This window comes from Bubalus bubalis, chromosome 24, assembly GCF_019923935.1.
Source record: "Bubalus bubalis isolate 160015118507 breed Murrah chromosome 24, NDDB_SH_1, whole genome shotgun sequence".
Lineage (NCBI taxonomy): Eukaryota > Metazoa > Chordata > Mammalia > Artiodactyla > Bovidae > Bubalus > Bubalus bubalis.
The window spans coordinates 38,653,272-38,665,102 of NC_059180.1; the positions used below are offsets into that span (position 1 = coordinate 38,653,272).

Genomic DNA, 11,831 nt, shown 5'->3' on the forward strand with positions numbered 1-11,831 from the left:
GTTTTCCATATCATCTGTACTGTTTTATATTCCCACAAACAGTGCATAAGGGTTCCAACTTTCCACATCCTCACCAACACTTGTTATATTCTGTTTTTTTTTTTTTTTTTTTAATTAATTCATTTATTTTTGGTCACACCCAATGGCATGTGGAACTGGCCCAACTAGGAGTCAAACCCATGCTCCCTGCATCGGAAGGGTAGAGTCTTAAACTCCTGACCACAAGGGAAGTCCTATTCTGGGGTTTTTTGACAGCAGCCATTCCGTTGATGTGAGATGCACAATCTTAACCATGATTTTGATTTCTGTTTCTCTGGGGATTAATCATGTTCAACATCTTTTCACATGCTTGTTGGCCATTTGTGTATGTTTGGAGAAATGTCTATTGAAGTCCTGTGCCCATTTTTAATTGGATTGTTTGTTTTTTGTTGTTGTTGTTGTATGAGTTCTTTATATTGTCAAACGCAAGGTCACCGAGGTTTTCTCATATGCTGTTTTCTAGAGGTTTTATAATAAAGGTTTGCACGTTAATGTTTAAGTCTGTGATCCAGTCTTAGTTGATATTTGTGAAAGACGTAAAGTCCATGCCTAGATTGATTTTTTTGCCTGTGGACACCCAGCTCCAGTGCCATTTGTTGCAAAGACTGTCTTTGCTCCTGTGTTGAAGACCAGCTGGCTGTAGCTAAGGAGGTCTCTCTCTGCTGTGTTCCGTTCCGTTGGTCTGTTTGTCCGTCTTGTGTGGACCCACACTGTCCTGATTCCCAGAGTTCTAGAATATACTCCAGAGCAGCCATCCTCCTCCACCTTTGTTCTCCTCCTTTTCTGCTGTGTCGACATTGTGAGTATCTTCCCTGTCCACATAAAGTTCAGAATCAGTGGGTTGATATTCACAAAGTAACTTGTCGGGATTTTCATTGGGATCGTACTGAATCTGTATGTCAAGTCGGGAAGAACTGATATCTTGACAATACTGAGTGTTCCTGACTGTGAACATGGATTAGCTCTCTGTTTAATTCTGTGATTTCTTTCATCAGAGTTTGGTAGTGTTCCTTGTGTACATCTTATACATATTTTGTTAGATGTATAGCTAAATATTTCTGGGTTTTTTTTGGGGGGTGCTGATATAAGCAGTATTGTTTTTCATTTCGAATTCCAATTGTTCATCGCTGGTTGATTGTTGTTTGAAATAAGAAAATATGAACTGTGCTGATTGAAACAAAGGGGAACCATGCTAAGATGTAAAAAGGAAAAGCTGACCGCCCCTCACCTGCCTCAGCCCTGGTTCCCAGTGTTAACACACGTCCCGTGCCTGTCAAGACCTTTCTCCTTACTCAGCACTCTTGCAAAACATACAGGAATGTGGTCAGACAAAGGGGGGTTTTGTTTATTTTTAACCACAGTAGAATCACACCACCACGAATTACTGGGCATCTTCCCTTTTGCATTTAACAATTCATCACGGCCAAGCCTGTAAACAGTCAGTGGATATAGATTCTGTCCCCCTCCCCCAGTTCTTTATGCATGTGTGTTTGTGTACACGTTCACACACTCACACACGCAGAGAGATTGTTCCACAGAAATAAAGCTGTTTAAAGCATGGGCATTTTATTTTGGTATTTTTTATTTCTTTTTCTATCTGTTCCCATCCCCACCCTTGGGTATTCTGAACCAGTAACTGCATGCTGAGTGGACAGATGTGTAAGCTTGCCATCCTGGTTAGACGCCAGGTTCAGTGTAGAAGTGATGTTGTCCCATGAGCCCCTCTAGCCTGGACAGGCCCAGACACGTGCAGCAGCTGGGAACCTCGAGTTTGGTTCTGGGCTTTGGTTTCTCTGTCTGTGACAGGGTCGTAGAATAGCACAGCTTCGCAAGGTGGTTAGAAAGATGGGGTGAGATCATATGCATAGTAGGTGCTCAGGAAATGTGAACCCTTGTCACTGGGTTCTCTGTCGTGGGTGCTTGGGGCTGGCAAGGGGGCCTGCCCCTTGCTGTGAGGAGGAGGAACCCGGGCTGGAGAAGGGTTGTCTGGTGGGTGATGCCTCACCCTGTGTACTACGGGAGGACCATCAGAGCCTGGGGTTGGGAGAGGCTGGCCTACCGGCCCCCAGAGACCCTCCCTGCCCTAACTGTGCTGTTTTCTCTTCTCGGCTTTTCCAGGACAAGCAGCTGCGGATCTTCGACCCCAGAGCAAAGCCCGAGGCTGCCCAGGTGAGTCGTGTGGGCAGCAGGGCTGGGTTGAGGCTGCAGCAGTGTGGGCAGGGCAGCTGGCCTCTGGCACACAGGTTCTGCCATGCCCATGCCCTGGCCCAGGCCCAGCGGGCACATGAGGGTCACCTGGGTGGTGGTTCCTGCTGCTCAGGCTGCTTCTGGGAAGCGTGTTGGGCCTTGGGAAGGGAAGGTCCAGCTTTGACCACAGGGTGGGGCGCAGCCAGGCTGCCCACAGGCCTTCAGTGGGGCCATCCTGTGGCTTCAGGAAGCTAATTTGAGAGGCCAAGTTCCTCTTCTTTGAGACCCTCATCCCCACCCAGCTTTCCTGGTACTGTCAGCGGAGGTTGGCCACAGAGGAGCAAAGAGACCCAGCCCCTGCTCTCTGCACCCCTCCAGGTCCCGGGCCCTGAGTGTGTTTGGTCCAGTGTCCCAGCCAGCGCTGGGGGGCCTGCCCGACCCACAGGCCGTGGGCCCTGAGCATGTTTGGTTCGTGTCTGGCTGTGCACAGGTGCGTGTGGCCCCTCAAGTTCCAAGAGGGAGGCCGGGCTGCGGGTTCATGCTGCAGGCACCGAGCCACTGGGGACTCGTTCAGTCATTCGAGGGCAGCCCGCTGCCAGGCACGGAGTGTTCCGCAGTGAACAACACAGGGCAGTTGCTGGGGGCTTCTCTTGTGGGAGTGCTTTGACGCTTCCCTGGGGAGCTGGCTCGGGGCAGAGGCTGGGGGCTTCTCTCGGGGCAGAGGCTGGGGTGATGCTGCAGACAGCCTGGGGCAGGACAGGCTGGCCCAGGAGCCCGAGCGAGGGGCCTGTCACCTGTATTGTGGGAGCCGTCGGGGTTATAAGGCAGCAGTGAGGTGGATGGGTTTACATTTTTCAAAGTTTTTCTAGAAGCTGAGGTGCTATCTTTCCCAAGGAAGGTGCAGTGCAGTTCAGGGTCCTGGCACCAGCTGGTGGCAAGAGCTCCCCAGCGAGGCCCCAGGCCCAGCACAGATGCCTCAGCTCCGTATCTAGAGCCTGTTCCCCGCCCGAGGTCAAGGCTGAACCACCAGTCTAACTCCAAGCAGCAGTAGCCAGGGGGCTGTATTCCCTGAGACACACACACACAACACACAGACACACACACACATCCACCAGTCTAAACCCAAGCAGCAGTAGCCATGGGGCTACATGCCCCCGACCCAGTACGTACACACACACACACACACAGTCTAAACCCAAGCAGTAGTAGCCAGGGGGCTACATGCCCCCGACCCAGTACGTACACACACACACACACACACACACACACACCCCTTCACACAGCCAGCTGCAGCTCTTTGCCTAGGACAGGGCGGTCAGCTCCACCTCCAACTGGCCAACCACCTAAAGGAGGCCCCGTCCTGGCAGGTGAGCCAGGCCCAGCAGAAGTGGCTTTGGCCCCACCCTGGCCGTGCTTCCACCCACAAGGCTGGCCCCTGGTCCTTTGGCCCCATCGCCCTGTGACCAGTGGGCCAGCCGTTTGAGCCTCAGGGCAGCCTGAGCAGCTAGCCTCCCTGCAGCTTTCCGCGGCACACCTCCAGTGTTTGCCCGAAGAGAAGGACCCGGCTCAGCTCGAGGAGAGAGACAGGGCACTGTCCGCTCAGCTTTCTCCAGTCGCCCTCTCCTCGCCAGGGTCTGTGCAGGCCCCGGCGCAGGGCACCCCCATCCCAGCCCCAGCCAGGCAGAGCCCCTGGCCCGTCCCCCAGCTGAGCGCTTTCCTCCCCTCCGTCCCCCTCAGTGAGGGGGAGGCGGCAACGGCACTGAGGTGGAGATGCGGTGGCCGCCGTCCAAGGGCTGCAAGTTCAGTGAGGCGGGGGGAGCCCCCCTGAAGGGGGTTTCTGGGCCAAGGAGACCTGGGAAGAGCGTGGGTGGCTGCCACCCCCTCGCCGCTCCTGGGCCCGTGCCTGTGCTCGGCCCCTCAGCCTGCGGGCGCGGGGGCAGCGGGGCCTGGAATGCCGCCCTCCGCCCAGCCCTGCCCCCCGCTTCCGCCGGGGCATCTGGCCCGCACCTGGCTTCCATTAGGAAAACCACTGCTGGCGGCCAGGTTGGCGTGAGCCGAGGGGCCAGCTCGGGGGAGAAGCCTTCTGGGAGCACCTCCTCCCGGGACCCTCCTCGCCCACCAAAGCGGGCACTGCCCTCCCTCCGGCCTCTGCCCCTCCTGCCCCCCGGGCCATCCCTGTGGGCTGGGACCTGGGGGCTCCTCCCCCTACTGTCTTTTCTGGGCCTGGCCCCTGGCAACCAGAGCTTGGAGCAGGAGATGCTTGGGCGGCTCCCTCCTGCTCACGCCCCCTGCTTTGTGTTTTGGGTCCATTGATGACGGATTACTGTGTCCCAGGCCCTTGGTGTGCACAACCTCCTTCCACCCTCCTGAGCATCCTGTCAAGTCAGCCCTTTGGTCACTTTTGTCCCCAGGGTCACAACAGCTCACGGCAGAGGCAGGTTCGGTCCATCTGACTCTGGAGCCCCGGGGCTCCAGAGCCCCTTCACTGTGCCAGGGCCCCAGGGGCTGGGGAGAGGGGATGGCTGAGGCCCTGAAGCCACGGCCATGCCAGGGAAGGTAGCTGCCGTGGTGAGGGGGTGCCCAGGGATGGCGAGGCTTGGGCTGGCCGGTCTGGGCAGAAGCAGCCAAAGGACCCCTGGTGCGGACAGAGGCAGGTCTGGGGGCCGGCATCGTGACTGAGAAGGGGCACGGGTGGGTGATGGGGGGGTCTTACTGCCGGAGGAGGTCCCCTCAGCCCAGACCAGCTCAGGGCTGCTCCTCCAGCCGCCCTGCCCCTCACAGGAAGCGTTGCCGTGGCGACAGAGAGGGGGTTTGGCGGCACTGCAGCAGCTGGAATGCCGGGTATGCGCCCGAGCTGGGCAGGCGCTGCCTGGCCGCAGCCCTCCTGTTCTCTCCTTGGGGCCAGGTGTGGGGGAGACATGGACGGAGGAGGGGGGACTCCTCCGACTGCAGGACACCCAGCCATCTGTGAGAGGGGAACCCCAGGGCCTGGCCCTCAGGCTTGGCTCACCGTCAGGGGCTCCCTGTGACAAGGCTGGGTCCATGCTGCCGCCTGCCCTCTGCCCCAGGAGTAGGAGAACCTGGGGATCCCTAGGGGAGGCTCCTTCTCTCAAGTCCCACTGAGGTCAGCAGAGAACTTGGCAGGTTTGAAAACGAAAGTCACTTCAGACCTCTGGGATAGAGGCCTCTCCTAGTTGCTGGGGCTTCTCGTGGTCCCTGGGCAGACTGAGTCGGGTGTACCCACAGCAGGCGCGCTGGGCCCAGGCTAAGCTCCGACCTGGCCTCTGCTTCCTGAGTGCTGTGCCCTCTGAGGCCCGAGGCGGGGATGGAGAGCCGCGGGGCGAGCCGGATGGGCCTGTCCGCACTGCCCTGCCCGCCGCCGCCTGCTTCCCCGGGGCGGCAGCTGCACACCCGAGCTGCCTGGGGGGCCGGCCTGCCGGGCAGCTCCTGGTCAGCGCTGTTGCCTTTGGTCGAGCCTGTCCCCTCGCCGGTCCCCTGTCCCCTCGCCGGTCCTCCGTCAGCTCCGTCTACTGAGAACAGGAAAGGAGGTGGGCGGGCGGCTGCCCTGCTGGGTCACTGGGGGCAGACAGCTTCCCCTCTCTGTGCCTTTGGTTTCTGCAGGCCTGGAATAGGAAGGTGGGAGACACGGGCCAAGGAACGTTCTGTCCAAACCTGTGCCTCTAGAGGGAAAGGCTCCCCCACTGCCCACAACCTCTGCAGACCCTGGGTGCCACCGCCTCCCCTGAAACCCCCTCCCCTGAGACCCCCGTGCCAGCCGTGCCGGCCTCCTGAGTCTCCGAGGCCCCACCCTTCACAGATGCCAGTCCCCACGCTGGCTCGCGCCCGTCGATCTTTCATATCTTTCAAACCCTAACCCTTTTCTCAACTGTACTTCGTGTGCCCCGTGACCGTGCTTCTGAAAAGCGCACATCGCCGTGTGTTGGACTCACCCCCAAACACTTCTGCCGTAGCAAGTCCGTTACAGTGCTCAGGTCACAAAACTGACCTGCACAGTCAGGTGAGACCCCCCATCAGCCACCCGCGCCCTCCTCAGTCACAGTGCGGCTGTCAGGCACACGCTGCTGGGAGCAGGGCTTTCTCCTAGCCAGTCTGACCCGAAGCTTGCGCCCTAACCTGCTGACGTCGTTGCTTCTCTTTGGTTCACGTGGGCCCTTCAGCCTGCGTGTTCCGAGTGTGGGGACCCTTTTCTGTTTCACTGTGTCCCCAGTGCCCAGTGTCACGTGCAGCTTGGATATTCACGTTACGAAAGAACAGATGAGTGCACAGTCCTGCCTCACCCAGGACGTGAGCGTCCATCTGAGAAGTGTCCAGCCCCACCGCCAGCACCCAGCGTGGTGCCTGGCCAGGGAGAGGGCTGTGGAATGAACGAAGGGTGTGTGAAAGCTGTGCGAGCCGTCTGGCACTCCTTACACGGGATGTTTGCACACTGATGAGAGGGCGAGAGAGCCCAAGTGACGCTGATGACTGACCCTGGGGTGCCGGTTCCGGAACTGACCCTCGCCCCGACCCCTCAGCCCATCTTGCGTGAAGCGAGGGACGTCGGGCCCCAGTTCTCAGGCTTCAGCCTAACTTCCTGTGCCGACTCCAGCCGGGTGGGAAGGGAGCAGTGAGAAAAGCTACTCGAACGACACGGAGCCGTTTCCGACGGGCTCCCACGCCGGGGTCGGCCTCCGCGGGCTGAGGAGGGGGTGCTGGGCCAGCTCTCCTCAGCCGCCTCCCTCCCTCATTCATTCCCAAGGAGATCGTGGGAAGCCTGGAGGAAGCTGGCCACGGTTTGGGGTGAGCTATTTTTGGTAACAGGGTCTTTCGTCTCAGGCTCTAGGGGCCAGGGTGACTGGGAGGGAGCTGTTTGCATTTCCTCTGGCCCCCTTGGCTCCCCCCCACCGCCTGGGCCCCAGGGACAGGGCCGCCCGCAGTGTGAACTTGCCTCCCCTCCCCAGGCCCGGGAAGCCTTCCTACTGGCAGCCCCAGCACCACAGGAGGGCCGTGCTCTGCCCCCTCCAGTGACTGTTCCCTGCGCTGAGCACCAGGCCCTCTCCCCGGCCCCCTGGCAGTGTCAGGAGGCAGCAGTAATTCTTGTAATCCCCCGATTTGCACGCCGCTTTGTGGCAGGCCTGTTCCTATCACATGTGGTCTCAGTTGATCCTCGCGACAGCTCTGGGAAGCAGGCGGCTTGGGCCATGAGCCGGGAAAATGAAGTTCTAGGAGGGCACTGGGTCCCAGAGCCTGAGGACGGTGACCGGCAGAGGTCGGTGACCAGCACCCGAGCGCCCCCTCTGGGGCACCCACAGGGACAGGGATGTGCCACCATCCCGAGCCCCATGGCCGCGTCAAGAGGGGCCTTGGCAGTGCACAGAGCAGCCAGACAGAGACTAATCCCAAGCTTGGTGGCCAGGTCGGCCCTCTGGGTGCAGAGCTGGCCCCAGCTGGCCGCTCCTGCCCTCCAAGGGGCCCTCGGGCGAGTGGACCCCTGAGGAGGGCCCTGGAGCTCAGTGCCGTCTTTCTTCCCCCAGAGCACATCAGCCCATGAGAACAGCAGGGACAGCCGGCTGGTGTGGACGGGCACCCAGGAGCACCTCGTGTCCACTGGCTTCAACCAGGTAGGGCTCCTCGTGGCCAAACTGGACATAAACACCACGAGGGCGGGATGAGCCCCTCTGGGAGGCAGGGGCCGCGGCCGGCTCCAGGCCTGTCCATATACGGCCCTGCCCCGCGTGCAGCTGGGTCTCAGAGCCCCAGGGGACCGACGGCCGCTGAGAACTGGCAGATTCCATTTGCAATAGCTAAGCCTGACCCTGGGAACTGTGATGGACACCCCCAGGGACCAGAGTCCACAGAGGGCCCCGCCCCCTTGTCACCTATGGGTTCTTAAAGGGGCAGGACATGAAAATCCAAATCCTCCCTCCCTGGCGTGCCTCACCGCCCCCCCGCCCCCAACTCCCGTGACTGCCCTCCAAGCTCTGCTCTGGGGCAAGTGCCCCCGTGCCAGCCCGTGTCCTTGGCCCCGGGATTCCTGCACGGGCCCTTCTGAGCCCCTCTCTGCCCCTCCTTGCAGATGCGAGAGCGTGAAGTCAAGCTCTGGGACACCCGGCTCTTCTCCGCTGCCCTCACCTCGCTCACCCTGGACACCTCTCCCAGGTAGGAGCGGCCGGAGCGTCGGGTCGGCTGGCGGGTGTCGAGGGCCCCGTGATGTGTATAAGTGCGCGCCGCTGGTCGGGGGCAGGCTTCTGCACGGGGGCTTGTGCCGGTGTGTTTTGGCCTTCGGGGAGGAGACTGTGATTCCGCAGGTGGGGGATAAGGTACGTGGGGATGCACTTGATTTTCTGTGAGCGCTCTGGTGGGGCTGAGGACTGGGACACCGAGGCTCCGATCGAGAGGTGGACGTGGGGTGACGTGGGGTAACGTGGGGTCTGGAGGCAGGCCTTGGACCCGCAGGCTCAGTGAGACCCCAGCCCAGGCCCCACGCTGTCACTGGTAGTCCTGGCCGGGTCGGGGGTGCGGGCAGTCACTTCATCCTCCCACCCTCCTGCAGGTGCATACAGGAGGGTTTACCATGGCATCCACGGGGTCCTGGCCGAGCCAGCTCGGTGCCGGGACTGCCCAGGCCTGAGGAGGCCGGCTCAGGGGATCAGGTACAGGGGGCTGGGGGAGGAGGAGGTGGAACCTGGTCCCCGAGCTCTGACTCGGGGTGGCTTGCTGAACCCCCTACCCAGGCAGGGACCCGCAGAGCCAGGACAGGGCCTTGGTTCTTGGATGTCCATCCAGCCCCTTTCTCTCCCATTTTACAGCTGGGGAAACAGTCACAGGTGGCGCGGCACTCCGCCCAAGCTCCAGGAGCAGGGTGGACCGTGAGGGGGCAGGCTGAGTGCCCAAGGAGCTCCTGCCAGGGTGGCCCCGCTGAGAGCCCCAGGGAAGGGGAAACGGTTGGGGGGCAGGGACCCTCCACTCATGTCCTCTCTCACGACACAGGGAGAGGACGGGGAGCTGGAAAGGCCCGTTTTGCAGATGAGTGGGGCGAGGGTGAGTGAGGCCCCCCACCTTCCTTTTAAGTGCACAGTGGGCATGAGGCCTCTGCCTGCTCTTGGCCATGGGGATCCCAGGGGGTACTACCAGGACCTCCTCCCTGCACGAGAGGACTTAGGGCTCTCAGGCCTCCTGGCTTCGTGTCCAGCAGCCCCTCCCCCAGCCCTGATGCTGCACTGGTATCTCATCCCCTAGGCCTCCCCAGGCCAGACACCCCCTTCCCTGCGGGCCCCCCAGCAGAGGGAGGGGACTGGCCCAGCCTGGACAAGGGAGTCCGCACTGACCAGCAAGGGCTCATCACCCCACCACTTCCTGCCTTCTAGACTCCGCCCCTGATCTGTGCTGGTTACCCACCCCCACCCCACAGGAGCGGCCCCCGCCCAGCCCCAGCGTGGCCCCTGGGGGAGTTAACGATGCCCAGACCCCATGGTGCCACTGGCCAAGGCTGACCCTGTAATTATAGCAGTTAAGAATAGCCTCGCAGGGCCAGTGAGGCCTGGAATTTCTCAAATCACTCCCAGATGGGCGGCCAGGCCAGTGTCCCGCCCCCTTCATCCCCCAGTCCTGGCCGCTGCCCCACTGGGCCCACGCCCTTGGCAGAGGAGCTGGGACTCTCCAGCCCTCTGCAAAGCTGGTGGACGCCAAGGCTGCATGCCAGCCTCCAGGCTGGCCCGAGAGCTGGTGGGCCCCCTACCCCCAGGCTCCCCAGAAGCCAGAACCCCACAGGGACCCCCTGGGACGTCGGGGGCTGCTGACTGGGCTAAAGGTGGGAATCGTGCAGGGTGTCAGCTGCAGGCATCACCTAGGCCTCCACCGCACCCTCTCATTGTCTTTATCTTACAGATTTTCCATCTTCATTTGGGTAGAACAGTAAGAGCCACAGGAGGCCAGGGAGGGGTCAGGCACATGCCCCTGCCTGCCCCCTCCCAGGGAGGACCCAGGGCCCCACCCTCCCAGGGGTCTCTGTCTCTGCTCTCACCTGTGCCCTTCCCCGGGGGCGGCAGGTCCTATCCCTAAGGCTGGGCCCAGGCAGACGGCCACCCCACACTTCCTGTGCAGGGTGGAGGCGGGGGTTACCGTTGGGGCTGACCTAGCAGCTCACACTCCAGCCCTGGAGAGGCAGAAACACAACCTGTCCCGGGTGCCCTGCCCCTGGGCTGGGTGAACAGTCAGCAGTTACTGGCCCCGGGTGAAGGCTAATGGAGGTTTTTCTCCAGATGTTACCAGTGCATAAAAGCTGAAGCCAGAGAAATCAATTCTCTGTTGAGGTCACCCCGGGAGCCATCCTAAGGGTGGAGACTGGGAGCGTGCTCTGGCCAGAGGCACCCATCCCACATCCCAGCGTGTTCCCTGGAGGCCTGGAGCTTCTGCGGCCCCTCCCAGCTCCTGGAGGCAGGAGGCTGACCGCCCCTTGAGGGCCAGGGAGCAGGTGTTGGCTCTGCGGTGGGCAGCCCGGGAGCCCCTCCTTAGAAGGATTGAAGGGCATGCGTAGCCCCGGGGTCTCGAGGACCCGGTTGGGGACTGGTGTTTCCCCACCCAGGGTCACCCTGGGTCGCGGCTGCCTCCTGGCTGCATACCCCACTCGGTCCCCAGTCCCCCCTTCCTCTCCCAGCCCCTCCTCTGATGGGAGCCCGAAGACCTTTTCTGGGGGGGCTGGCATGAGTGCCCCGCCTGCCTCTTGCAGGCCCTGCCACCCACCCCCCTTGCCGCCCCACTCGCCAGGTTTAGCTTTGCAGCGAAAACATTCCCTCAGCAGCCACTGCGCTGAGCAGCAGCCCACAGGCCCACAAAGGCCCCTTTGACGGGGCCACCAGAGGAGAGGGCCGGCCTTGCCAGAGCCGTTCCCCTAATGGGACCCAGGCCCACAGGAAACCCACCTGGGCCGCCGCCGCCGCCTCAGGGGGAGGGCCCCACCCCAGTCCCTCTGCCCACCGCGGCCCCCCGCCTGCCTCCGCCTTGCTCACGCCAGAACCCTCTGCAGCCGATAATTGAATCCAGAGCCTCGCGTGGCCGGCACTGACATCAACGCCCAGAGCCGCAGGGCCTGCTCTGCAGGCCTGGCCGGGCCGCCTCCTTCCCGCCAGGGTGAGCCCGGGGGCCAGGGGGCCACGACCTGTGTAGGGTGGTGGGCAGGGGCCTGGGGGAAGCTCGCGCGGGCCTCTGCAGGACCTCCGTGGCCCCAGGGCCACCTCCCTTCTCGCCAGAGAGTGACCGGAAAAGGTGGTGGCGTGTGTCTGTGTCTGTGTTGGTTCCTCTCCCCAAGCTCCTAGCGCCTGGTCCAGCCAGGGCTGTGCACAGCCTCCCTGGTCCTGCCCTGTCTCGGCCGGTGGCTTCCAGGAAAACACTCAAAGTCCAGGGTTTCTGGGAAGCCTGGGTACCCCCCTAGTGCAGAGAGTAGAGGGGAGTCTCGGGTCAACAGACCTCCTGCCCGTGGGCGCTGCCCCTCGCAGCCCTGGCTGGGCCCCCGCCTGCTTGCCCACAGGGTTCCTGCCACTCAGGACCTCGCTTTCTCCACCACAGCCTCGTCTCTGTGGCTGGAGCAGAAAGCTGGGCTGGGGTCT

At 61.6% G+C, this 11,831-nt stretch overlaps 1 protein-coding gene across 2 annotated transcripts in view; it reads left to right on the forward strand.

The window, feature by feature from the left end:
* The window catches only part of LOC102406687 (coronin-7), a 52,931-nt gene that overhangs the window by 16,842 nt on the left and 24,258 nt on the right, over nt 1–11,831 (forward strand). For both annotated transcript variants that reach the window (XM_025275335.3, XM_006054875.4), the window contains exons 7-9: nt 2,158–2,208; nt 7,761–7,847; nt 8,303–8,385. In XM_025275335.3, the coding sequence (XP_025131120.3) occupies nt 2,158–2,208; nt 7,761–7,847; nt 8,303–8,385 (221 nt within the window). The remainder of the gene's footprint in view (nt 1–2,157; nt 2,209–7,760; nt 7,848–8,302; nt 8,386–11,831) is intronic.